This window comes from Bos javanicus, chromosome 4 (genome assembly GCF_032452875.1).
Source record: "Bos javanicus breed banteng chromosome 4, ARS-OSU_banteng_1.0, whole genome shotgun sequence".
NCBI classification, from domain to species: domain Eukaryota; kingdom Metazoa; phylum Chordata; class Mammalia; order Artiodactyla; family Bovidae; genus Bos; species Bos javanicus.
Window position 1 is genome coordinate 78197106 of NC_083871.1, and position 26242 is coordinate 78223347.

The 26242-nt window shown below is 42.7% G+C and overlaps 1 protein-coding gene across 3 annotated transcripts in view; it reads right to left on the reverse strand.

Moving 5' to 3' along the window:
- HECW1 (HECT, C2 and WW domain containing E3 ubiquitin protein ligase 1) overlaps positions 1-26242 on the reverse strand; it is a 481612-nt gene that overhangs the window by 42496 nt on the left and 412874 nt on the right. For all 3 annotated transcript variants that reach the window (XM_061414477.1, XM_061414476.1, XM_061414478.1), the window contains exons 20-22: positions 24963-25083; positions 24096-24209; positions 22884-23036 (exon numbers count right to left, since the gene is read on the reverse strand). In XM_061414477.1, coding sequence (XP_061270461.1) covers positions 22884-23036; positions 24096-24209; positions 24963-25083 — 388 coding nt within the window. The remainder of the gene's footprint in view (positions 1-22883; positions 23037-24095; positions 24210-24962; positions 25084-26242) is intronic.

The window sequence follows — 26242 nt, forward strand, 5'->3', positions numbered from 1 at the left end:
CAAACTAGTATGTGTTTGTTTTGTCTTTTTTTAAAAAACTTTAATTGACGTATAGTTGATTTACAATATTGTGTAAGTTTCAGGTGTATAGCACATTGATTCAGTTGCACATATATATTTATGTATGCATAATTCTTTTCTAGATTCTTTTTCCTTATAGGTTATTACATAATATTATTGAATATAGTTCCCTGTGCTATACAGTAGGAAGTTAGGTCTATTCTTTATACCTTTAATTCAGATGATATTTCAAAGGAATGGATAAAGGATTGCCTCCCTCATGCCCTCTCAAACTGTTTAAATATTGCTTGATTTATGTTTGGCTCTCCTAGCTTCCCTTTGTGTGGAAACAGCATTGCAAATTAGCTGAGAAAATCTGAAGTTTTCTTCATCTGTCATGAAAAAGACGCCAACACAAGATAATGACAGGATGTGACCTTCTGATCGCTAATTAGCAACTGAAATGAACGTCTAGCCTTGGTCCCTGCCAAGTGCCCCCATCAGTATCAGTCCTGGGGGAAGGCAAAGGAGTAAGACCAGAGCTGCTTGCTCCTCAGTGTGGCCATATGGTGGGCCAAATGGCTGGCTCCCTCTCAGAGAAAGTTCTTCCAGACGTAGACTGTGCAGATTCTCTGTAGTGGGTTGAATGTGCCCCCGAAGATGCATCCATTTCCTCAACCCTGAACCTGTGAACATGACCTTATTTGGAAAAAGGGTCCTTGCAGATATAATTAAGGATCTCAAGCTGAGATCATCTTAGATTGTCCAGGTGGGCCCTAAATCCACTGACAAAGGTCCTTATAAGAGACAGAAGAGAAGATATAGAAACAGAGACTAAAGTGGTACTCCTGTAAGTCAAGGAACCCTTGGAGCCAGCAGAAGCTGAATGAAGTCAGGGAGCATTCTCCCCTAGAGTCTTGAGAGGGAACAAGTCCTTGCTGACATTTTGACAAAATTTTAATTTATTAGTTTATTTTTGGCTGTGCTGGATCTTTATTGGAATGAGAGCTATTCTCTAGCTGTGGTGGCTTCTCTTGTTGCGGAGCATGGGCTGTAGGGCACGTGGGCTTCAGCAGCACGTGGGCTTCAGAGCACATGGACTGAGTAGTTGTGGATCCCGGGCTCTAGAGCATAGGCTCAATGGTTGTAGCATGTGGGCCTTGTTGCTCCCCGGCATATGGGATCCTCCTGGACCAGGGATCAAACCCGTGTCTCCTGCATTGGCAGGTGGATTCTGTGCCACTGAGTCCTAGGGAAGCCACTTGCTGACACTTTGATTTTGGACTTCCAGAATGGAGAATTCTCAGTTTGTGAAAATTTGCTGTGGCAAGTCTGGGAAGGCAATATAGTACTCAGTGCAGGGTACTATAAAGAGGATACCCCTATTCCTTAGTCTTCTGGAATGATTATTAAACATATTATTGTGGTGTTTGTAAGCTGAATCCCTGCTGCTGCTAAGTCACTTCAGTTGTGTCCGACTCTATGTGACCCAATAGACGGCAGCCCACCAGGCTCCCCTGTCCCTGGGATTCTCCAGGCAAGAACACTGGAGTGGGTTGCCATTTCCTTCTCCAATGCATGAAAGTAAAAAGTGAAAGTGAAGTCGCTCAGTCGTGTCCAACCCTCAGCAACTCCATGGACTGCAGCCTACCAGGCTCCTCCATCCATGCCATTTCCAGGCAAGAAGTGGGGTGCCATTGCCTTCTCCGAAGCTGAATCCCTAAAGTCATATATTTAATTTCATGCAAGAGGAGACTCTGATTTTCAATGAGACAAAGAGTTTGCTTCCATGCCCAGAATTATATAGAAAAATTGAACAAAACATGCTGCTTGCCTGGATAACTAAAACATTCTGAGATCTGCTATATCCTCATCCAACTGATTAAAATAGGAAGGTAAAGGTTTAAAAGGCCTTGATTATCTGAGCTGCACAGCCCAGAGAATAAATGAATAGTGGTGTCACTGTGCTCCAGGCAAAACTCACAGTGCCCTATTGACCCCTTAACTGTCATACCATTTCCTTGTCTATGCTTCATTATATAATGCACAGTATTACATGAAAACTGAATCAGGTTAAAAAAATAATCAACTGGATATAACTTAAGCAACTTTTAGGTTTTTCATCCATCCATCCATCCATTCAATCTTCTAACAAATCCATGAAAATGGTTTCAATAGGCCATTTGTGACACACTGTCTAGTTGCTGGGGTCCTTAGAGTGCAACAGACAAGCGCGTACAGCCTAGTGACATTATGGTTCAGGAAAGTATTAGAATTACTGAACGACTACCTAAGTCTCAGCTAAAGTGACATTTTGTACTTTCTGCATGACTGTCGAAATAGTAATGGCTCTGACAAATCACATCCTCATGCTATTCTGGAAGTACTGGTGCAACCAGATACTGGGAATACTTGAAGCTATTTATGTAATTGGCTCTAAATTAATTGTATTGGTGAAGGAGAAGGATGGGAAGCATACACAATATAATAAATCAACATGATATTGGAGCTTGCAACTATGTTCTATTCAGCTTTGTGGTTTTTGAAGATTTATCAACTGATTGTATTTTCTTTATGTAATAGAATTAACTGATATTCTTTGAGATTAGAAAATAAGGAGAAAGTCCCTAGAAGACTGGGTAGTAGGGAAAGCCAATCTTGGAGTCCACGTTTGCTACTCATCATCTGAAAACTGGAAGCCCTTCTTGTCTGTCTGTGCCCACAGAAGTCCCAAGGCATCTGTCTACTCTGTTCCCAGCCTCTGCCTGAGGGTTTGTCTCTGTATTATGTCACACACTTTCTTAGAAATCTAGAATGATTTCCATGTATCTTTCACATACATATTACTGATCATTAGATTTACATGTCTTCACCAATTATGACCCTTCTCAGAGCCTATGTCCATTTGGGTACTTTGTTCCTGTTCTCAACTTGATTATGGTTGAACTTTTGTCTCTGGTCCATCTGTGCAAATGTTCCTTTCAACACTTTTCCCAGATAGCTTTACTATTCTCAATTTAGGAAATCCTTTCCAGGTGGTTGACACTGGCCCTGGCCCTCTACTACTACTACTAGTACTACTACTACTACTACTACCACTACTACTACTACTACGACCACTACCACTACCACTACTACTATGTTACTTCAGTCGTGTCTGACTCTGTGCGACTCCATAGACGGCAGCCCACCAGGCTCCCCCGTCCCTGGGATTCTCCAGGCAAGAACACTAGAGTGGGTTGCCATTTCCTTCTCCAATGCATGGAAGTGAAAAGTGAAAGGGAAGTTGCTCAGTCGTGTCCGACTCCTAGTGACCCCATGGACTGCGGCCTCCCAGGCTCCCCGATCCATGGGATTTTCCAGGCAAGAGTACTGGAGTGGGGTGCCACTGCCCTCTCCGGCCCTGGCCCTCTAGTCATCCCCATTTCTGTTGCAATCAAACTCTTCACCCTTCCCACTGCTCTGAATATATATATCCTTTAATGAAATTGAGGTTAAACAGAAAATAAACCTTTATATAACTTATATTTTAAAAACCTCTTCTGATAGAAAGTCTTTTGAAGATGAGATGTTGCTGACTCTGTTAATTCTATTTAAATAAGTCAGAAAATGAACACATCTCATGGAAAGTGCATCTTTCAGTGACTTATCCAATACTTCCAATATTTTAGATTTTTATATTCACAGTCAAGCCTAAGAATTTTTCAGCCGTGATATTGACCACATGTTGTATCTATCCTCGGGGGTGTATTGTTACTAGAGACTACTTTAATTTCCTTTGTCCTCAAAGCAAATTTTTAAGATGGGCATCAACCATTTCCATTTATTTAATAAGGTCATAATGTATTCATAAAACAGTCTGAGTCACGTAATCAAAGCATAATTTTTAATCCCCATGCTACATGTTAGGATGCTAAAGTAAGGTAATGTAAACAGTCTGATCAAATAATAATTAACTTTGATTCTCTTAAAAGCTTTCCTCAGTTTAAATCCTAATAAACCAGGGACATTAGAAAAATAGGAAATGACATCTCCCATCTTAGCGCAGCACAGAAGCTTCTCCAATGCCTTCACCAGCGGTTACTTACACAAAATGTGCAGTGACTTCTTTTCCAAACATCTAAGCACACAGGAGAGCTAATGGGGAAATCATAGCCTGAAAACCCAGATCTCCACAGTCTCTGCAGTGGGAACTTTTCTTTTTTTGAAATCCTTTCAATGTTAGGTCTACATAGCATGTCCTGGCCTCTCCCCTTTTCTCTTCCCATCTTCAAATAAGGGATAATAATGTTCAATTTCGCTTACCTACCTTGAGGGAGAATTTTAGAAAAGAGTAATTTAATGTTAATAGGTTCTTTGAAGATGAAAAAGCACTTCATAATTGCTAACTTCTATTATATTTTAAAAACCCATCTCAAAGATATTCCTCTTTCCTTATGCTCATAACTTTGATTAATTAAAAATAATTATCCTTTCTCAACCTCATTATTTGAGTGCATTAAATATGAGGTTCCCACACCATGCCTGTTTCCATGCTTTACCTAGTATTACTGCCTTCCTTTTTGGATCTTCATGTTTTCTAACTTCTCACATACTGGTAAATGAAGTGAAAACCTGTCATTTCTGCCTGGGGTGATTTCATGTCTTTGTATGAAAACTGCACCAATATCTAGTTTTATTTTTCTGACACTTTCTGGGTGGGGCGGGGGGTTGGTGGGGGCGCATGAAGCTGCCAGCATCTATGGCAATGTTTTCCCAAGGGTGGCAATCCTTCCTTTGGCATCAGGGTCTCTGAGATGCTTGTTCAAATACAAGTGCCCAGAGAATAGATTCTTTGTGGGGTGGGTTCTGGGAATCTGCTTTTAAAACAAGTTCTGAGGTTACTGTTTGAGTAAACCCTTGAGCAAGTTTGAGACCCACAGACTCCAAGTCCCTCATCCCCCCACCTTTTTTTTAAGATAGAAAAAAAAAGTTCTGGGGAACTCCCTGATGCTCCAGTGTTTAGGATTTCACACTTTCACTGCTGAGGGCATGGTTCAATCCCTGGTAAGAGAACTAAGATCCCATGAGCAAAAAAAGGTCTCGGAGTCAGAAGTGAAGTTTTGCCTTAGGCATCAGTCAATGCACTCTGTGCACGGGTACCACAGAAGGACGGAGTTCAAAAACCTATCTCTTCCAAAAGCAGAGGATGTGAAGTGTCCTGCCTGTCCTCCTCTCAGCCCAACGACCTGCATCCATGCCTTCTCCCACTCCATTACATAGAAGGGGGGTTCTTTCTGTTTTTCCTAAGCTAATTTCCTTCTTGTGTCACCAACCTGTAAGCGGTGACACTTGCCAGGGTCTTCCCTCCAGTCCAAAGGAAGAAGGGCTGCTCAGGTTTCGGGGTTTCTCTTTTCACTTTTGCCATAAACCTCCTTCCCTCTTGGAGAAGGAAATGGCAACCCACTCCAGTATTTCTTGCCTGAAAAATCCCATGGACAGAGGAGCCTGGGGGGCTATAGTCCATGGGGTCACAAAGAGTTGGACATGACTGGGTGACTAAACACAAGTACCTTCCCTCCTGCTTCCCCGGGGCTCCTGTCTCATCAATTTCTGTCCTCTCTTATAATTCAAATCTTTCCCTCTCTTCTTACATTGTTTCCTCAAAACCTTGCACCCTTTGAGCTGCTCCACCCAGCTGAGCTTCCAGAAAGAGCAGTGACCAGGTTATGGATGGCTAAGAGAAATGAAACCATGCAGAGCTCCCTTTAGAATGTATAAACGGGGTGGGGGTGGGGGTGCAGGTGGGAACAATAAGTTCGTCCTTGCTGTGGAGCTGCTCTGGAGTTAGCCTTTGGGAAGTGGAGTCTTGACTCTTTGTAGTCCCCGGTACTTGCAGAACGACATTTCCCTGCTCCCATGCCACACCCGTCGTGGTCTGCATTCCCTCTGCTGGGTGCACATTCCTGCCCGCTGAATTCAGGGTTTGGCCCTAAGCTAGTTTCCCATCTCCACAGCTAATAGTGGGTTCAGCTTTGTCCTGGCATTCCTGCCAGTGGTTTGCTCTGTAATTGTTCCCTCCTCATCTGTGGGAAGACTGAGGCGTGGTATCCTCCCGCACATGCAGGCCTGCAGGGAGAGGCGGGGTGGCCTGCTGCTGGGCAGGTGACAGAACCACCTGCCTGAACACTCCTCGTCTCCAACCACCCAGAAAAGCCATGGGAATCCTGATTCCTGAGGGGTGTGACTCGGTGCCAAGTTTTGCTCCTGATTGAGTCCAGGAGGCAAATGATGAAAGCAAGTGAGAGAATCACTCCTAAAGAGTACTAATATGTAATATCATTTCTATGAATTTCTAGAACATACAAAGAAAATAGGTGCTGAAGAGATTTATTCAGAGGTTTAACGGAGTTGAGAAGGGTCAAGGATGGACCAGGAAGGACCACGAGAAGATTTCTGAGGTGATAGAAAAATGCTTTATCTTCACAGAGGTGCAGGATATAAATGTATATGTTGTTGTTTAGTCACTAAGTTGTGTCTGACTCTTTGCAACCCCATGGACTGTAGCCTACCAGGCTCCTCTGTCCGTAGAACTCTTCAGGCAAGAATACTGGAGTGGGTTGCCATTTCCTTCTCCAGGGGATCTTCCTGACCCAGGGGTCGAACCTTGTCTCCTGCATTGCAGGTGGATCCTTGATTGTCCCAGCTACCAGGGAAGATCGAGTAAAGGGAGGGGGCTGGCAAAATGGGATGGAGAATGGAAGATACCAGAGGTGGAGCGAGTGAGGTGGTAGTGCAGTCACGTGGCATTTCTAATACACCAGAGGCTCACCATCCCGCACTGGGTCCTCAGAAATAGCAGGGAGCATTTAGGAATTCATGTCTCAGACAACTGTTTCTCTCTAAAACTTAGCTAAGCCATTTGAACCAAATGCAATTTTAATTGCTAAGGATTTTTAAAAGTTTACACACGCTTATAATTTTTATGTCAATTCATTAATATGCTCATGGATGCTTTTAAAAATTATCATTGGTTTTGTCTTCTTGAGCAGTCAGCTCTGTTGGCGGCTCTCTCCTCATCTCATCTCCTGGGACCCATGTTGACTAAGATGTATGCTTCCATATTTTTCATCTAAATCATTTAATCATATTCTTTGCTGCTGTTCAGTCAGTGTCCAACTCTTTGTGACCCAATGGGCTGTAGCACGCCAGGCTTCCCTGTCCTTCATCATCTCCTGGAGCTTGCTCAAACTCATGTCCATCGAGTCGGTGATGCCATCCAACCATCTCATACTCTGTTGTCCCTGTCTCCTCCTGCCTTCAATCTTTCCCAGCATTAGGGTCTTTTCTGAGTTAGCTCTTCACATTTGGTGGCCAAAGTATTGAAGTTTCAGCATCAGTCCTTCCAATGAATATTCAGGAGATTTCCTTTAGGATTGACTAGTTTGATCTCCTTACATTCCAAGGGACTACTCAAGAGTCTTCTCCAACACCACAGTTGAAAAGTATCAATTCTTCAATGCTCAGCCTTCTTTGTGGTCCAACTCTCACATCCATACATGACTACAGGAAAAACCAAAGCTTTGACTATATGGACTTTGGTCAGTAAAGTAATGTCTCTGCTTTTTAATATGCCATCTAGGTTTGTCATAGCTTTTCTTCCAAGGAGGAAGTGTCTTTTAATTTCATGGCTGCAGTCACCATCTGCAGTGATTTTGGAGCTCAAGAAAATAAAGCCTGTCACTGTTTCCATTGTTTCCCCATCTATTTGCCACGAAATGATGGAACTGGATGTCATGATTTTCATTTTTTGAATGATGAGTTTTAAGCCAGCTTTTCATCTTCCTCTTTCATTTTCATCAAAAGGCTCTTTAGTTCCTCTTTGCTTTCTGGATAAGGGTGGTGTCATCTGCATATTGAGGTTATTGATATTTCTCCCAGCAATCTTGATTCCAGCTTGTGCTCCATCCAGCCTAGTGTTTCACATGATGTACTCTGCATGTAAGTTAAATAATCAGGGTGACAATATACAGCCTTGACGTACTCCTTTCCCAATTTGGAACCAGTCTGTTGTTCCATGTCTGGTTCTAACTGTTGCTTCTTGACCTTCATATAGGTTTCTTAGGAGGAAGGTAAGGTGGTCTGGTATTTCCATCTCTTGAAAAATTTTCCAGTTTGTAGTGATCCACACAGTCAAAGGCTTTAGCGTAGTCAACAAAGCAGAAGTACATGTTTTTCTGGAATTCTCTTGCTTTTTCTATGATCCAACGGATCATATACTAATTTATTTGTATATGTACATATCTATCTATATTTATATACATACAAGTTTTGTGTCATTATTTTTCAGCTTTTAAATTGTGTTGTTCATACTTTTTTGCTTTTCTTCCCTCAACAATATCTTAAAGAAACCCTCCTCCATCATCTGGTAAGATCTGACTCAGCCCTTTAACACCTCATGTCACCATGCAGTGTGGAGCTGTTGTGATGAAGTTAACTGGTCTCTGCTGATAGATACTTGGGATGCTTTTACATTCGTGTCTTCATAAACAGCTGTTTGTGAAGCAGATGTATGTCTTCACATACATCCTGGTATGTTTTGTTAGGGAAGATAGGATAGCTTATAGAAGTTTACACTGGAGAACCATGTGCCTAGGTTGGATTCCTGGTTCTTCCATTTACCATCTGTGTTACCCTGGGCAAGTACTGAACCTGTATGGTTATCAGTTTCCTCATTTATGAAGTAGGGGGATCATAACAGCATGTGCAGCTCATGCAAAGCCTTTACAAAGAAACCTGGTCCATAATGAGGGCCCAATAAATATTAACTGTTATGAGTCCTTATAGCAGTGCTTTTATTTCTATGAGATAGAATCACAGGCCAAAGGGTATATGGGTTTAAAAGTTATAGTATATATCATTGATTGTGCTTTGAAAAAAAGGCTACCAAAAGTCATTTTTCTACTGGAAATGCAAGAGAATAATCTTTCACCCATATCCCCTTGAAAAGATACAATTCTTTTTAATTTTTGCTGATTTGATTGTTATAAAGTGATACATCATTGTCATTTTATTTGGCCGTTGATAAAGTTGAAATTCTTTTTATGGGTTTGTTGATTATTTGGATTTTTTCTTCTCTGAACAGTTTTTTTCACTTTGCTGATTTTTCTAGTGTTGTTTCTCTCTTCTTTTCACATTAGAAGAGCTCTTTGAAATCTATATATTACAGATTTTCAATCTCTGATTTTTCTGATTTACAAAGATTATTTTTCAAAATCAAAACTTACCTTTTGCCTTTATGGTGTTTTTTTTTTGCCATAAAAACTATTTTCATTTTTATACATTTAAATATATCTTTCTTTTCTCTTACAGATTCTAGGGTTCAAATCTTGACTGAAAAAGTCTCTACTATTCAAAGTTTCTGAAGTTTGTTTTCTATTCCCAAAAATGTTTGTTCTAGAATATATATAGTCCTCTAGAGTTTATTGAAGACATTTTACTGTCATATTTTTACATGTGCTTTTTACTAGAGAGGAATTTAACCTATTTTTTTTTCCTTTTTTCGTTGCACAGTCAGCTGTGTTGGCATCATTAACTGAGTAGTCCATTCTTTTCCAACTGAATTAAAGTGCCATTTGTCATATAAATCTCACACAACCTTAGGTCTTTTGATGCATAATGCAAGTGTTGAAAAGGAGTTCTCTTTAATAGTTCTGAAAGCTTTACTAGAGGTTTCTCACAAGTTCTTAAGAAAACTGGGTTAAGAAGCGGACACGGTCACAATCAGACGTGCATATTTTATGGTGACTTCTCAACTAACGTGTGCACTGAGTTTCTTTAGGGCAATGCTAGGAAGGCTGCTCAGATTCAGCCAGGAATGGGACCAGAGAAGCTCTCGTAGGTGCCTATGAAGGAACACAGGGGCTGCTGTTGGGATGGTGTTGGGGTGCGGGAGCTTATCTGACCCATGACTCAAATGAACAAGACACACTGAGCTATTCTTTCAGGAGGGGCCTTTGAGGGTTGAAGGGCCAGGACACATTCAATGGAATCTCATGATACTGTGGTTTCTACCTACTAATTCAGACTCTGCAGATGTAGCAAGGGATATTTAAAGTGTGTTATCCAGGACTTCTTAAGTTCCATAAAACTCTACAATTACACTTAATACCCACTTGGCCAAACTCTAAACATGCTCCAAGAGGCCTCCCTCCCGCCTCCACCTCCTCTTGCTAAAGACGTGAAAACAGATTTCTGCCACCCAGGTTGTGTCTGCTTGGAAAGGGAGAGGGCATAGCAGGGGCAGAAGGACAGGGAGGAGCCTGCTTCGCAGCTAGCACAGGTTCTCAGAAATTCTGGCTTGAGAGGGCCCAGGATTTCTGGTTATGATACTGATAGGTTAAATTTGTCACCATCACTAACATGAAATGAACACTCGGAACTTCTGGTGGTTGCACAGAAACTGAGTAAACAACATCAGATCTCTAACTCTGGCTTCTGAAAGTTCTTCTCACACTGACAATTACGTAAAGAGTGACTCATATCACGACTTCTTAAAATGATACCTTAACGAACAGTGCATGTCGACATTCTGGCACTCTTACTCAAAAGAGTTCACCTTTTCCGTTTGTTCAGTGCGTCTTAGATTTGCTCTGCGAAAAGTGGTATTCAGAATCACTGAGACAGATAAAGAATTTTCAGTGGTGATTTCAGAGAGAACAATGAGTAGAAACTTAACTGACACTCAACAATGATCTCCATTTTTCTGAATCCCAAATATTCTGAACTAAACATTGAAATGAGATTGAAACTCTCACAACCAAGGAGTTTGAATTGAATATTATTCCTTCTATCCATCCATCGATCCACCTACCCACCCACCCCTCTACCCATCCATTCACCCACCTACCCATCTATCCACCCACCCATCCATCCATTTATCCATCCACCCATCCGTCATCCATCCACCTATCCATCTCCCTACCCATCCATCCATCCACCCACCCATCCACTCATCTAGTCATCCATTCATCCTCCCTTCTTCCTTCTCTCCCTCCTGTCCTTTGTTTCTTTTCTTCCTTCCACACATATTTATTGAGTGCAAAGTCTGTAACTAGGAAAGCAAGACCTCGTTCTCTCAAATAAATAGTAAGGAGTTAGTAACTAATAAATAGTAAGACAAATAGTAAGGAGTTACAAGTGTACAATATAAATCTAAAATATACTTTATTTTAGAGAGTGGTAAGTTCTGTCGATGTAATGAGTTAAGATGTTAAGCTGGAGAGTTATAACTGGCTGGGCTGTTTTAAACTGAGTGCTCAGGGAAGGCACTTAGAGGAGATGTTTCAGCTGAAACGTGAATCTTTCCTATCCAGGCATAAAGATCTGAAAATACATGCATTGTGTACTATTCATAATTTATTAGACATAAAAGTAAGTTTGGAGCTTTCCACATTTACAGTTTTGTTTTTTATACCTCCATTCAAAAATAGATGAGAACTTTCTACCTGGCATTTTGTATGCATCATTTTATGCAAGTGGGACATTTAATATAATGGACACCCTTACTGTCTATGGTGGTGGTGGTTGGTTAGTCGCTAAGTTGTGTCAGACTCTTGTGACCCCATGGACTGTAGCCTGCCAGGCTCCCTTGTCCATGGAATTCTCCAGGCAAGAACTGGAGTGGGCTGCCATTTCCTTCTCCACCCACTGTCTATGCTGCTGCTGCTGCTGCTGAGTCGCTTCAGTTGTGTCTGACTCTGTGCGACCCCACAGACGGCAGCCCACCAGGTTCCCCCGTCCCTGGCATTCTCCAGGCAAGAATACTGGAGTGGGTTGCTATTTCCTTCTCCAATGAATGAAAGTGAAAAGTGAAAGTGAAGTCGCTCAGTCGTGTCCTACTCCTAGCGACCCCATGGACTGCAGCCTACCAGGCTCCTCCGTCCACGGGCTTTTCCAGGCAAGAGTACTGGAGTGGGGTGCCATTGCCTTCTCCGAACCCACTGTCTATAGTCCACCACTAAATATTGCTCATTTTTTCATTCTTCTGAAATAACTTTTCATTCCCACTGCTTCCATCCTAGTTTGATTCTTCATCCTCTTTTCAAACAATTATTTCAAAGAACTGCCACTTAAATCTGACATCTCCAATTTCCACTCCAATTCATCTATCTATAACCAGAGTTGACTTTCTAGAATACAGACTTACTCAAGACATTCTTTCCCCTAAAAAAATACACTGACATTTTCATGATAAAACCCAAAGTCCCTCAGTTCAGTTCAGTTCAGTCGCTCAGTCATGTCTGACTCTTTGCGACCCCATGAATCACAGCACGCCAGGCCTCCCTGTCCATCACCAACTCCCAGAGTTCACTCAAACTCATGCCCATTGAGTCAGTGATGCCATCCAGCCATCTCATCCTCTGTCATCCCCTTCTCCTCCTGCCCCCAATCCCTCCCAGCATCAGAGTCTTTTCCAATGAGTCAACTCTTCGCATGAGGTGGCCAAAGTACTGGAGTTTCAGTCTCAGCATCAGTCCTTCCAATGAACACCCAGGACTGATCTCCTTCAGAATGGACTGGTTGGATCTCCTTGCAGTCCAAGGGACTCTCAAGAGTCTTCTCCAACACCACAGTTCAAAAGCATCAATTCTTTGGTGCTCAGCTTTCTTCACAGTCCAACTCTCACATCCATACATGACCATTGGAAAAACCATAGACTTGACTAAACGGACCTTTGTTGGCAAAGTAATGTCTCTGCTTTTGAATATGCTATCTAGGTTGGTCATAACTTTCCTTCCAAGGAGTAAGTGTCTTTTAATTTCATGGCTGCAATCACCATCTGCACTGATTTTGGAGCCCCCCAAAATAAAGTCTGACACTGTTTCCACTGTTTCCCCATCTATTTCCCATGAGCTGATGGGACCAGATGCCATGATCTTAGTTTTCTGAATGTTGAGCTTTAAGTCAACTTTTTCACTCTCCTCTTTCACTTTCATCAAGAGGATTTTTAGTTCCTCTTCACTTTCTGCCATAAGGGTGGTATCATCTGCATATCTGAGGTTATTGATATTTCTCCCGGCAATCTTGATTCCAGCTTGTGCTTCTTCCAGCCCAGCGTTTCGCAGGATATACTCTGCATTTAAGTTAAGTAAGCTGGGTGACAATATACAGCCTTGACGTACTCCTTTTCTTATTTGGAACCAGTCTGTTGTTCCATGTCCAGTTCTAACTGTTGCTTCCTGACCTGCATATAGGTTTCTCAAAAGGCAGGTCAGGTGGTCTGGTATTCCCATCTCTTTCAGAATTTTCCACAGTTTATTGTGACCCACACAGTCAAAGGCTTTGGCATAGTCAATAGAGCAGAAATAGATGTTTTTCTTGCTTTTTCGATGATCCAGCGGATGTTGGCAATTTGATCTCTGGTTCCTCTGCCTTTTCTAAAACCAGCTTGAACATCTGGAAGTTCACAGTTCACATATTGCTGAAGCCTGGCTAAAGCCCAAAGTCCCTAGATGCCATTAAATGCGTTTCCCTATCTGGTGCAAGAAGTCTTTACAGCTTTTGTTTTCTCTGTTTTTCAGTCAAACACAACTGACACCTGTTTGTTCACCTGCCATCCTTCTGTGAATTTCAGGCCCTCTCCCTGGAAGTTTCCTTTCCCCATCTCTGCCAGCCAACTATTCTCACTCATTTTTAAAGCTCCGTATACCTAATACGGATAATTACGTAATGTGCAAAGTGCTATAATAGAAGTACAGATAACATTTATCACATTGTATTGCAATTTGCCCAGAGGGAAAATAGAGGGGGCTAGAACCTACTGCAGTCAGGTTTTCTGGGTTCCAACCCCAGCCTTGTTTGTGATTATCTCTGAGTTTGCTAATGTTTGCACCTTATTTTCTTCTATAGCCTGGGTTTCTCCTATGCTGCTGCTGCTGCTGCTAAGTTGCTTCAGTCGTGTCCGACTCTGTGCAACCCCATAGACAGCAGCCCACCAGGCTCCCCAGTCCCTGGGATTCTCCAGGCAAGAATACTGGAGTGGGTTGCCATTTCCTTCTCCAAAGCATGAAGGTGAAAAGTGAAAGTGAAGTCGCTCAGTCGTGTCCGACTCTGAGCAACCCCATGGACTGCAGCCTACCGGGCTCCTCCGTCCATGGGATTTTCCAGGCAAGAGTACTGGAGTGGGGTGCCATCGCCTTCTCCGGGTTTCTCCTATAGCCCTGGGTTATAGGGCTGTTGGAAGTATCTAGAATAGTGCTTAGCATGTTTAACAAATTTTCAATTAATGTTTTATTGTTTAGCTTTATATTCACTTCTGTATCTTGAGAGACATAAAATCAGCATACAATGATGATTAAAAGGATAAAAAAATCAGCATGAGTACCTCATTAATATGCAAATGGAAATCATAATCAAAGAATAAAGATAAGGAATTTGGAATATTACTTTAAGATTTCTGGATCAAAGACACATACAGTGGACACATACAGTTAGGGAAATGGTAATATTTTTAGTGGATGAACTGAAAGTCCTGAATTGTACAGGCTCTTTCAGATATTTTTAATCCCTGTCATGCACTCCTCATGGGTTTCCTATCATTTTCTGTCCCACTCTGTGACCTTGGGGATAGGCCATTATTGCTGCAATAGTTGGAGATTCCTTGCCCTCTGGTCCATGGTTGGCTTGGCCAGTGGGACTGGTGGGTGGAAGAAGGACGTTGTGCTATTTCCTGGCCTTTTTCTACCTGATTTAGGGTGGGCAGGGCTGTGTCCATATGTGACCACAGTTCTTATGGGAGGCCCAATGGGGTTCCAGCTCCACCTCCTCTCTCTTACTTGGCATGAGTGTTAGCCTTGCAATTTTAACAATGTCCCTATCAACTTGGAAATTCTGTGGTACAAATGTAGCTAGAGTTACTCCACATTTCTGCTCAAAACCCATCAATCCCCACCTTTAGCAGGACTTAACATAAACCTTTAAGTTGGAGGGTCAAGAGATAAGAAAGATAGCTACAAATAAAAACACCAGAAAGAACCAGATGGAAACAAAATGGCAATGAATCTGACCTCATCTGACAGACCCTGAATCTCATCAGACACTGATATTTACTATACTAGCATATTAAATGACACACCTACCTTTGACCATGACTGGATATTAAGTATCAAAAAAGGCTCCGGTGTGGCATCACACTCCCTTGAAAAAGCCTTGCTCCTTCCCCAGTAGACTAAAGCACAGGTCTCTTCATCATTAGCCTTATTTCTTCTCCCTTTGTTTTTACTCCTAAAAATTAAATCCCTCCCATCTGGTGGGTGAGTTGTTGTTTGGTGAACTTAGTCTGTGCTTCTCCATTCTTTGGTTATTTAATAAAGCTTGTGCTGCATCAATCTCGGCTTCAGTTTTGTTATTTGGCTGCTCTAACCAAAGGGAAGGGGAAGAAGAACCCTCCTCCTGTGCCACTGCAGAGAGCCTCCGGAGCTAGGGCCAAAGCAGGGTTCATACAACCTAACTGGGGAATACAAACAAGTAATGAAACAATTATGGAAAGTCCTTTTAGGCTGAAGGTCAAAAAAATAGATTTTTTTTCAGTTTACTTATTATGTGTGTATAGAAGCCTCACCATATTTATTCATGATAGTATCTCTCAGCACTTCACTAGAAACAAAGGGAAGGAGGTAGAAACCTTTTGATTTCCAGGCTGCATCCCAGCATATGCAAAGCCCACACACAGCAAGCAGGAAGCAGAGAATTTCAAGTAGCTACAGTCAGGGAGGAGCCAGCAGGGGAAGGACCTGGGGTCAGAGGCCCCTTTGCCCATCTCTGGGGTACTGCCTGGCCTGGGGGTGACTGGCAGAGGCCCATGGTGCAGGGGCAGTGTGTGTAGGGCGACCTTGTGTCAGTAATAAGCAGAGTGTGGGCATCGTGCAGAGCTGAGTGCAAAGCTCCCAGGGGACATGTGTGTTTGTCGTCAACACTGTAAGGGATTTACAACCACAGATGAGAAATGAAAGTGTGACCTTTGAGCAGTTAACTGCCCCTGGTTTATATGAGACCTCTGTCTTAATGGCCCTGGTAGAAGGAAGTGGCTCATGTGGCTTGTGGAACAAGCCTTATTCATGCACCCAAACTTCTGTTCATGCACCCAAATGAACTGTTCTTTTGAACACCTTAAGTGCCAGGCCTGTGCTAGGGTAAAATAAGACAGACCCATCTCTGCTTTCATGGAGCTTACTCTCTAGGGGGATACAGACAAAACAGAGTGTGGGACACAGAGGAAGGTCAGTGAAAAGATACAGAACTTGAATAATAATTTAAAAAATGACCCATGCAAAGAGGCCTCTTCCAGCCACACCCGAGCAATATTTCCATCCAGGGTGATGTTTAATCCTGTAAAGCTGATCGATTTTCTCTCTGTTTATTTCTGGCCTACAGGCCTGTCTGCGGAGGGAAGAGAGGGCAGGGGCTGGGAGTCACTTCCCTTCCAGGCAGACTCCTGTTCTCGCCCATCCTGTGTTAGGGACAATTTCCAGCTTTACAAGGTCAAGGCTCTGACTGTGAGGAGCCCTGTAATCTTTTGGTCTCTGTTTTCTCATGAGTGATGTATTGGTCATAGTAAGTGTCATCTTCCTCACCGCCCATGTGGACTGTGGGATGAAGTGTCCTGGGGAGTGAGGGAAGGAAGAAGGCCAGGCGCCTACATCTGGGATCAGCCGATGGGTCAGCGCCACCTGGCTGGCCCAACCTCTGAGAACTCAGGGTTCAGGTTTCCTCAGTGGCCCCGTCCCACCCCCGCTTGCCCCTGTGCAGTCACAGTGACAAAGCCTCAGGCAGGGGTCTCAGGATCCACTTGCTGCCACACTTTGCACAAGGCCTGGAGTGACTTCATTCGGGTGTTGACCCTTCCTGGGTGCACTTTTGTCAAAATGGCCCAGCACTTGGGTGCCCTCACTTTTCTTGGTAAAACCATCTGCCCTGGGGTGCAGAACGGCTCACAGGAAAATATCCAGAAGGAATAACTGCAGCGCTACCATCTGATTCAAACGCCCACAGCCCAGCAGGGCTTCCTTTTCAAGGCTAAAGCAGACTCGGCCCCAGTGGCTCAAGTTCTGTCCACTGGTAGTGACCTCCTGTCTCCCCTAGGACCTCTGAGGCACTAATGAAACATGAGTCCCACCCTGTGTGAGGGTCATGGTTCAATCTGGGACTAGTACTGGCTTTGCATTTGGGCTTTTCTGTCAGTCAGGGGCTTAGGAGACTGAGGTTCAGAGTCAGAGCCTCAGAGCAGAGGGGAGGTCCCAGATCACTTCATAACATCTCACCATTCCATGTGAACTCTCACCTGCCTGAGCTCTGTTCAGATTGCTAGTTGCTCCGAAAGCTCCTTGCCATTTTGCTTCTGGGCTACACAGCAAATATTTCCAATGTAGGAACAGCAGTGGGTAAAAGTCCTCAAGTTCTTTCCTTTGCAAAGACAGCAGGTAACAAGCACCTCTGGGCCAGACTTTGTCACACCTTTGACTTTTATAAAGGATCCATCCAGAGAGCTTTGCTAATTCTTGCAACATCTCTGCTGTTTCCTTCCTCCGGGTGTAACTGACACATCGACCTGGCCTCATCCAGCCGGAGATGTTCAGAGACAACAGAGCCTGCCTGAGAACAGGGTCCAGGCAGCTGGCAAGGCATCTCTTGAGACCACTCTCAAGTGGTAATGAGTTGGCCAGAAGGCCAGGGAGTCTCCTGTGTATTCCATCAGGCCTTAGTCTGTAGACTTCCCTATGTCACTCCTGTGCTTGGCCCCAATGTTTCCTCCAGAACACTCGGTCCCCTTCACACCACTAGGGCACTTAACCTCATGAACCTCTGTATCTATCCAAACACAGCTCCTGTGATCATCCCCTGATGTCCTAAGCTCTGTCCTCCCAATCCTGTGCTCTGAATCCCTGGGGACCCCTTTGTATCCTCTGCATGCCCCCTCCAGCTTCTGCCTTCTTGGACTGCCTTCTTCCCCACAAGCAGGTCTTCACTGGAGCACCTCCATCCCTGTCCTATTCCTCCCAAGCTGGAACACCCTGGCCACTCATTCTCAGCTTTCCCCAGGGACCTGGGGCTCTGGCCACCCCGGACTCATCAGTATCCTCCACCTCTGCGAGCTCCCATCTCCTCCTTCCTCCTGAGCCAATCTGCCTGTGTTGTTCTTGCTGTTCAGTTACTCAGTTGTGTCCAACTCTTTGTGACACCATGGACTGTAGCACGTTAGGCTTCCCTGTCCTTCACCAACTCCCAGAGCTTGCTCAAACTCATGTCTGTTGAGTCAGTGATGCCATCCAACCATCTCATCCTCTGTGGTCCCCTTCTCCTCCTGCCCTCAATCTTTCCCAGCATCAGGGTCTTTTCCAATGAGTCGGATCTTCGCATCAGGTGGCCAAAGTATTGGAGCTTCAGCTTTAGCATCAATCCTTCCAATGAATATTCAGGATTGATCTCCTTTAGGATGGACTGGTTGGATCTCCTTGCAGTCCAGGGGACTCTCAAGAGTCTTGTCCAACACCACAGTTCAAAAGCATCAGTTCTTCAGTGCTCAGCCTTCTTTACGTCCAACTCTCACATCCATACATGACTACTGTAAAAACATAGCTTTGACTATACAGACCTTTGTCAGCAATGTAATGTCTCTGCTTTTTAATATGCTGTCTATGTTTCTCATAGCTTTTCTTCCAAGGAGCAAGCGTCTTTTAATTTCATGACTGTGTTAGTGTTTCCCAATCTCAGTTTCCAGCCCAGATTTCCAAGGCAATATTCCAGGTACGTACTAATATACCCACCTGTATTAATAATGGAACCTGCAATTTCTACCTGTCAAAGAGTGAATTCCTCCTCTTTCCTCTAAGTGTTGTCTATTTCATGTAATTCTCATCACAGTGACCATCCCAACCCATCGCATGGTGCAACCAGAAACCTTAGACTTTTTCTATATTTCTCTCTCCCTCTCACCTCAACAGTCAAACAGTAAAACAACTAGCTGAGTCTCTTCTCCCTCTGGGATGTTCTTAAGGTTAGTCCCCTCCTTTCTCAGACCCCACTTCTACCTCAGTTTGAATTCTGTTTCTCCCTGTGATGTATCAACCTCTCTGGAGCTGGTCTCAGCTCTTTCCAGCCTTTTGTCCTTAAAATTTTCCCCACGCTATGGCAAGATTTACTTTTTAAAAACACAGACCCAGTGACAGTATTCTCTTTATGTGATGCAACCATCTGCCTCTCTGTCTCCAGCCTCATTCTCACAACCCCAAAAGCCATTCTCTGTTCTGATCTGTCTACACTGCTTGCCAAAGGCTCCATTTCCTCTCACACCTTTCAATTCTTGTTTCCAATATTGGCTCCTCAAAACACTTTTCTCCTCTGCTCTGTTGATTCTCCTACTCAACTATCAGTAAAGATTGGCACATATATCCACTCCTTTTCATAAAAAAAAAGCAAAAAAAAAGAAGAAAAAGATGGCACAATTATTCCCTTTTTATGAGATTCCCTGGTTTTATTCCCCACTGCACCATCCCCTACCTTGGGTTGAGTGAGACACTTTCCTTCATGATTTAATACAATTCCCAGGCTTATATATGTATCTCAGACGTACACACACACACGTATTATATATGTATAACTTGGCATTTAAGATACTATAGTGGAATTACAGATTTACTCATGTGCTCTCTCCCTTTGAGGGAAGAAATCACGTTCACTTCACTTTTGTATTCTCCCAACACACAGCATGCACTTGGTTTACAACTGTTCAGTTAATGAACGTATCCCCACAACACCTGCAGAGTCCTATATGCTGTAATGTTTGTGAAAGCATTTCCTTAGTGATTGCTAACTCTAATTCATAACCTCTAAGACACCATCTTAAATTTCATGCACATAGACTGAGAGAATTGGGGGATTATATGAAGTATAATCTGCATACCTATATAGTCTTTAAAAATTATTGATTGATTGATTGATTTTTGGCTGTGCTGGGTCTCCACTGATGCATGTGGGCTTTTTCTAGGTGTGAGTGGCGGCTGCTCTCTGTTGTGCTGTGTGCATTTCTCATCGTGGGGCTTCTCTTGTGGCAAAACAATGAGCTCTGGGTGCGCAGGCTTCAGTAGCTACAGCACGCGGGCCCAGCAGCTGTGGTTTGCGGGCTCTAGAGCTCCTGGGCTCCAGTAGTTTTGTGCACAGGCTTAGTTGCCCTGAGGCATGTGGAATCCTCCCAGACCAAGGATCAAACCTGTGTGCCCTGCACGAGCAGGAGGATTCTTAACCACTGGACCCAGGGAAGTCCCACATATATTCTTGTTTCATGGGGGTATGGTACTCTCCACTGTCTGAGTGAACCCTATCGGAATGTGACTGAGTTAGAGCTGGTCTTCAGTTCTTAGCCCTACATCTTCTCTGTAGTGACTTGCTGCTCTGCCCACACCATCAGGGGTGTTTCTGTCTCCCAAGCTACATCATCCACTTATTTGATAAGTTACATGAAAAGGAACAACAAAGGCAAAAAGCAACAAAAAAGCAACATTTGCTTCTTCACTTGTGCCAAACACTTGAAGCACATGCCCTGAGCAGGCACATGCCTTGCTCAGCTCAAGAGCTGACTCGTACTCCTTCACACCATACACAAAAATAAACTCAAAATGGCTTGAAGACGCAAATATAACATTTGACACTATAAAACTCCTAAAAGAGAGCATGGGCAAACATTCCCTGAGATAAATTGACCAATGTTTTCTTACGTCAGTCTCCCAAGGCAAGATAAATAAAAGGAAAAATAAACAAATGGGACCTAATCAAACTTACAAGCTTTTGCACAGCAAAGGAAACCATAAACAAAACAAAAGACAATCTATGGATTAGGAGAAAATATTTGCAAATGATGTGGCTGATAAGGGCTTAATTTCCAAAGTGTACAAACAGCTCATACAACTCAATAACAAAAAAGCAAACAATGCAATAAAAAAATGGGCAGAAGATCTAGAGAGACATTTCTCCAAAGAAGACATACAGATGGCCAGTAGGCATGTAAAAGGATGCTCAACATTGATAAGTGTTACAGAAATGCAAGTCAAAACTACAATGAGGTACCACCTTACACAGATCAGAATGGCCATCATTTAAAAGTCTACAAATAATAAATGTTGGAGGGAGTGTGGTGAAAAGGGAACCCTCCTACACTGTTGGTGGGAATGTAAATTGATGCAACCACTATGGAGAACAGTATGGAGGTTCCTCAAAATACTAAAAACAGAGTTACCATATGATCCAGCAACCCCATTTCTGGGCATGTATCTGGATGAAAGTATAATTCAAAAAGGTGTATGTACCCTTATGTTTAAAAAGATACATGAATCCTTATGTTCATAGCCACACTATTTATAACCACCATTACATGGAAACAACCTAAATGTCCATCAATAGGTGAACAGATAAAGAAGATGTGGTGCATACACAATAGAACACTACTCAGCCACAAAAGAGAAAGAAAGAATGCCATTTGTTGCAAGCTGGATGGACCTAGAGAGTATCACACTAAATGAAGTAAGTCAGAAAGAGAAAGACAAATACCATATGATATCACTTAAATGGAGAATCTAAAATACAACACAAATGAACTTATCTTGGAAACAGAAACAGACTCAGACATAAGAGAACAGACTTAATGGTTGCCAAGTGGGAGAGTAGGGGAGGAGGGATGGGTTGGGAAGTTGGGATTAGCAGATGCAAACTATTATATATAGAATGGATAAACAACAAGGTCTTATTATATTGCACTGAGAACTATATTCAATATCCTAAGATAAACCATAATGGAAAAGAATATGAAAAAAATATATATACATGTATAACTGAATCACTATATTGTAAAGTAGACATTAGCACAACAATCTAAATCAATTATACTTCAATAAAATAAACTTTAAATAATTAAAGAAAAAGAAGAACTCAGAGGTGAGAGTGTTTGGAGAGAGAAGTTGGGGCTGTAGCTGGCAGCCTTAGCAGAGGTGTGTTGTTCTGATATTATGAAATCAAATTATGGGGATTTGGGCTGTAAGCCCAGTGGCCAGGTGTTACCCCAGAAGCTCCCTTCACCAGAAGCCCCATGACACATCATCAGTAAGTTATGTCAGATAAGAACCATGTCAGCAGTTTCCAGGACTCATTTCCCTCCTGATGACAGGAACTCCTGTAGTGAAATCCGGGGTACTTTTCAAGTCGCGTGTGGGGGTGACAAAACAGGAAAGTGCATGCATCCTAGTACTCCCATGCAGTTTTCTGGAGATTTCCACCCATATCTGAGGAATCTCAGCCACAGAAGTGCACAGAATTGACTGATACTGATCTTCTTACTCATTTCAGTTTAAGTGGTAATTGCCTCAAGATGAGAGGACATGTTGCACTTTCAAGTCAGAAGGATGCTGAGAGATCATCTAACCCAACAGCCTTATTTTAAAGCAAGATGCAGAAGCTGATGGCCACAGTACAAAAGCCATCAGTCCAAGATCAGAGAATCTCAAATCCACGAATATCTTCAAGAAGCCCTCCCTGGGAACGCTTAGGACTTTAGTAGAATTATCAACATTCAGGACCTATATCTACTTACCTCAGTGTTTCCTCAGAAGAAAAACTGTAGTATCTTACATCAATGTGCAGTTGATAGGAAATTTGCAGCATCTTTAGTGATTCATTTTGTATTCTGGGTGAAAACTAGGAGAGAATTTTGTTTCCAATGCTTTGTTGTTTACTTTCATCACCCCTCATGACATCGGGCCACTGCTTCAAACACAATGATCCTCAAGGAATACCACTGCCTTCTGACTGAGAAAGACCAGAACTTTCCAATATGAGAAAGTGAAAATTCCAGCTCTTACCATTCAAGATGGTTTTCTACAAAGGCAGACATGGGGCTGATCTGCACGGTATAGGTGTCATTGGCAGAGTACTCGAAGAGTCCGTAGTAAGGGTTAAAGAGCTCCTGAGACAGAAGGAAGAAGAATTCTCTCGAAGGACCACTGTAGTCCAGGCTGCAAAGGAAGCAGAGGTCCGGGAAGCTCATTACATGAGGGAGGTGGGGGACCTGTCCCTATGCAGGACCTGGCTTGCCCTTTCAGACTCAGTGCCAGGAAAGTAGAGGGCAGCCTCTGCGCTTTACAATGGATCCCAAGGGAAGCCTAATTTGCTGAAGAAAATGAGGATGCAGTGATTGATTTGAGGATGATGTTCTTAAACATTTATGGCAGTGTTCCTTAAACTTCTTCCTCAATTACATCACACCTACTGGATAAAACACATAGCTGGTCCACAGCTGGACTTTGTCGTGTGAGACAGAAAAGAATTTCCTGTGATGGTGCATGCTCATGAATTGAAAACACTTTCTGCTAAGTTCATCCTGCTATGCCCTCCTGGGTGGGCTTGCTTTCCACGGTTGAGATGGTTTGCTATGAAATCACTGAAAGTACATGAAAAATTTGGTAAGCAGTCATATATGTGCTTCCCTGGTGGCTCAGTCATTAAAGAATCTGCCCACAAGGCTGGAGACCACCTGCAATGCACAAGACCTGGGTTTGACCCCTGGGTTGGGAAGATCCCCTGGAGCAGGAAATGGCAACCCGCTCTAATATTCTTGCCTGGTAAACCCCATGTTAGAGGAGTCTGGCAGGCTACATCCATGGGGTTGCAAGACTTAGCAACTCAACCACTACCACCACCACCAGTCATATGTGTGCACTCTTGGGGAAAGAGTTCTTTGATCAGATACTCAGAGGGATGGGTACACCAAGGGGATACCTTTCAGGGTATATCCTGAAAAAGTAAAGATCTAGTAGATTGGTCTATATTTTGGGTTTATACTTTGAGCATGTGACCTCAGATTCTAGAACATGCCAATCATCTTAGGCTTTTGGAGAACATGAAATTCAAAGATTGGCAACACCTGGAGAGAAAGGCCTCCTGGGAGGATATGATCAGAACCACCTTGGGGCAAAGGCTTAGAGCCACCCTGCTCCTTGAGGAAAATCACCCAAGACCTGGGGGCTCTGGTCTACCCACACTGAGGTGTCTACATGCAAGTGCTGGTGGCTTACCCCTCCTCTCCAACAAAGGTGATGTAGAGCTTGTTTCGCTGGAGCTCCTTCCGGGAATAGGCCATCACCTGATTGAAGGTTCCCTCCAACAGGTGGTCTCGACGAATGATGAGCCTAGAAATGAGAAGCCATGTGGGCGGGTAGCCAGGGCTTGGGCTCCAATGCTTGGGAATGTTCTAGGTGAGATGTGGGGGCCCAGGCTGACAGTCTCACTCCCTAGGCTCTTCATCAAGGTACAGATTCCATCAGTTCAACCATGCACTTACTCTGACACTCTTTTCAAAATGATAAAAGTACCAGGACAACACGTACCAGTTTATAATGGGACACATTCCATCCATAGTATACTACTGTCAGGATATTTTTTTTTTTTTATCAATTCTAAGAAGAATCTCTTAAGTTGAATACCTGAATTTGGGTTCAGCTTTTCAAGATGAAAATAGTAATCATATAGCGGGGAGAAACAACTTCTTACTTAGATCCCCAAATCAAAGCTTTTTGACTAATGAGTAGTTAAATTTGTCCCAAAAATATGTAAAGGGAAACATAAGAGTTTTTATTTAGTTCAAGATTCCTTGTTTTCTGAGAAGGCCTGCCATTGATTTTATACATGGTTTTGTCTGAAATCGACTGTTCTTCCTCTCTCTCCTTACCTTTTCTTCCTGGCTCCCTTCCAATTTCTTAACCTCCTTTCTTCTTTCCAACTTCCTAACTTTTTCTTTCCTCAATTCTATGACCATGACTGATGTCATACCATGGTATCCGATTTCCAGACAAATATTACCAAGTTATAGAGGAGAAAACGATGGAAACATCTTCCAACTGAATTCAGTGCCAAGCTCAGTGGAGCTCAATTAAATCACTCACTTAATTTTCCCTGGACCCTGACCAAATCCTTTGGCTTCCAGTTTTCGGTAGAAATTGCGGAGCTTGGCCTCAAAGTCTCTCCTGTAGGGTGAAGGGGCTCTTGCACTGGCTCTCTGTAAACCTGCAGAGAAGCACATAGGCTGAAGGTCATCACTTTTTACTGAAGAACAAATATGCAGAGAGCAATGGTAGTGGGAGGTCCAACCAGAGGCATAATCCTAAGTCTTCATATTTTTCTCCTTCAAGAAGTTTCCCTATATCTCCCTCAGTCACTTTGATAATAACCAGAAATAATATGATGCAGAGAAAAATAAATTCTGATGACAATACATACTTATATTTTACATTCCATTTCAAATTGTATCTCTCTTCAAAATACCTGGATGAGCATATTTATTGGCTTAATTTACCTAAATATTCGAAAATGACATAAATCAAATTAGGCTCTTATAAGTTGCTATAAGTGAATGTAACTACAATGGAGCAACCAAGATTGTAATATATGTGTATATTGTACTTCTCTAACTATATTGACCTTGATGCTTATATAAACATACCTATTAGAACACAGAGTATTTAGGAGTTTATATTAGATTATCATGTACCATAAAAGAAAAATTATTAAGAATATTATTATTAATAATAATTCCTTACTATTTATAGAAGGAGCTTTTGTATTACTTAGAATGTTTTGTAAATGCCTTATTATCTTTATATACCTTTCAATGAAAAAAGGACTGGAAAAGATAACATTTTTTCACAAGTTTCCCAGATGGCTAGGATCACAGTTTGCTCCTGCAACAACTAATGTTTAGTTTATGTTCCAGATATTGAATTTATAATCTGGAGAAGACTGACACCATCAAACTCACAGAAATGAGAATATAATTACAGGTTGAGATGATTGTTACCCATTCTCTGAGATCACAGGACACTCTAGCCAAGTTCAGGAAGGCTTCCCTGGGAAACATGTGAAGAATAAGTAGGCATGAATTAGACTGAGTGAGTTAGGAAAGGCTTCTGTTTAGCTAAGAGAAGAGATGAGCTGGGAGAAGATTCTAGGTAGAGCGCCAGCATGTGCAAAGGTACTGAGGCAGGATGGAAAGTGGTGCTTCAGTTTATTTGGAGCACAGGGAGTGAGGACCAGAATGATGTAAAACAAAGCTTGGGAGGTGGGCAGGAGACAGGTCAAATAGGATACAGTACAAATAGGATAAGGTTTTCTCTTTTAAATAATTTAATGATTTTGTTCAATGTTAAACACAACAGAAAGTTAGTGT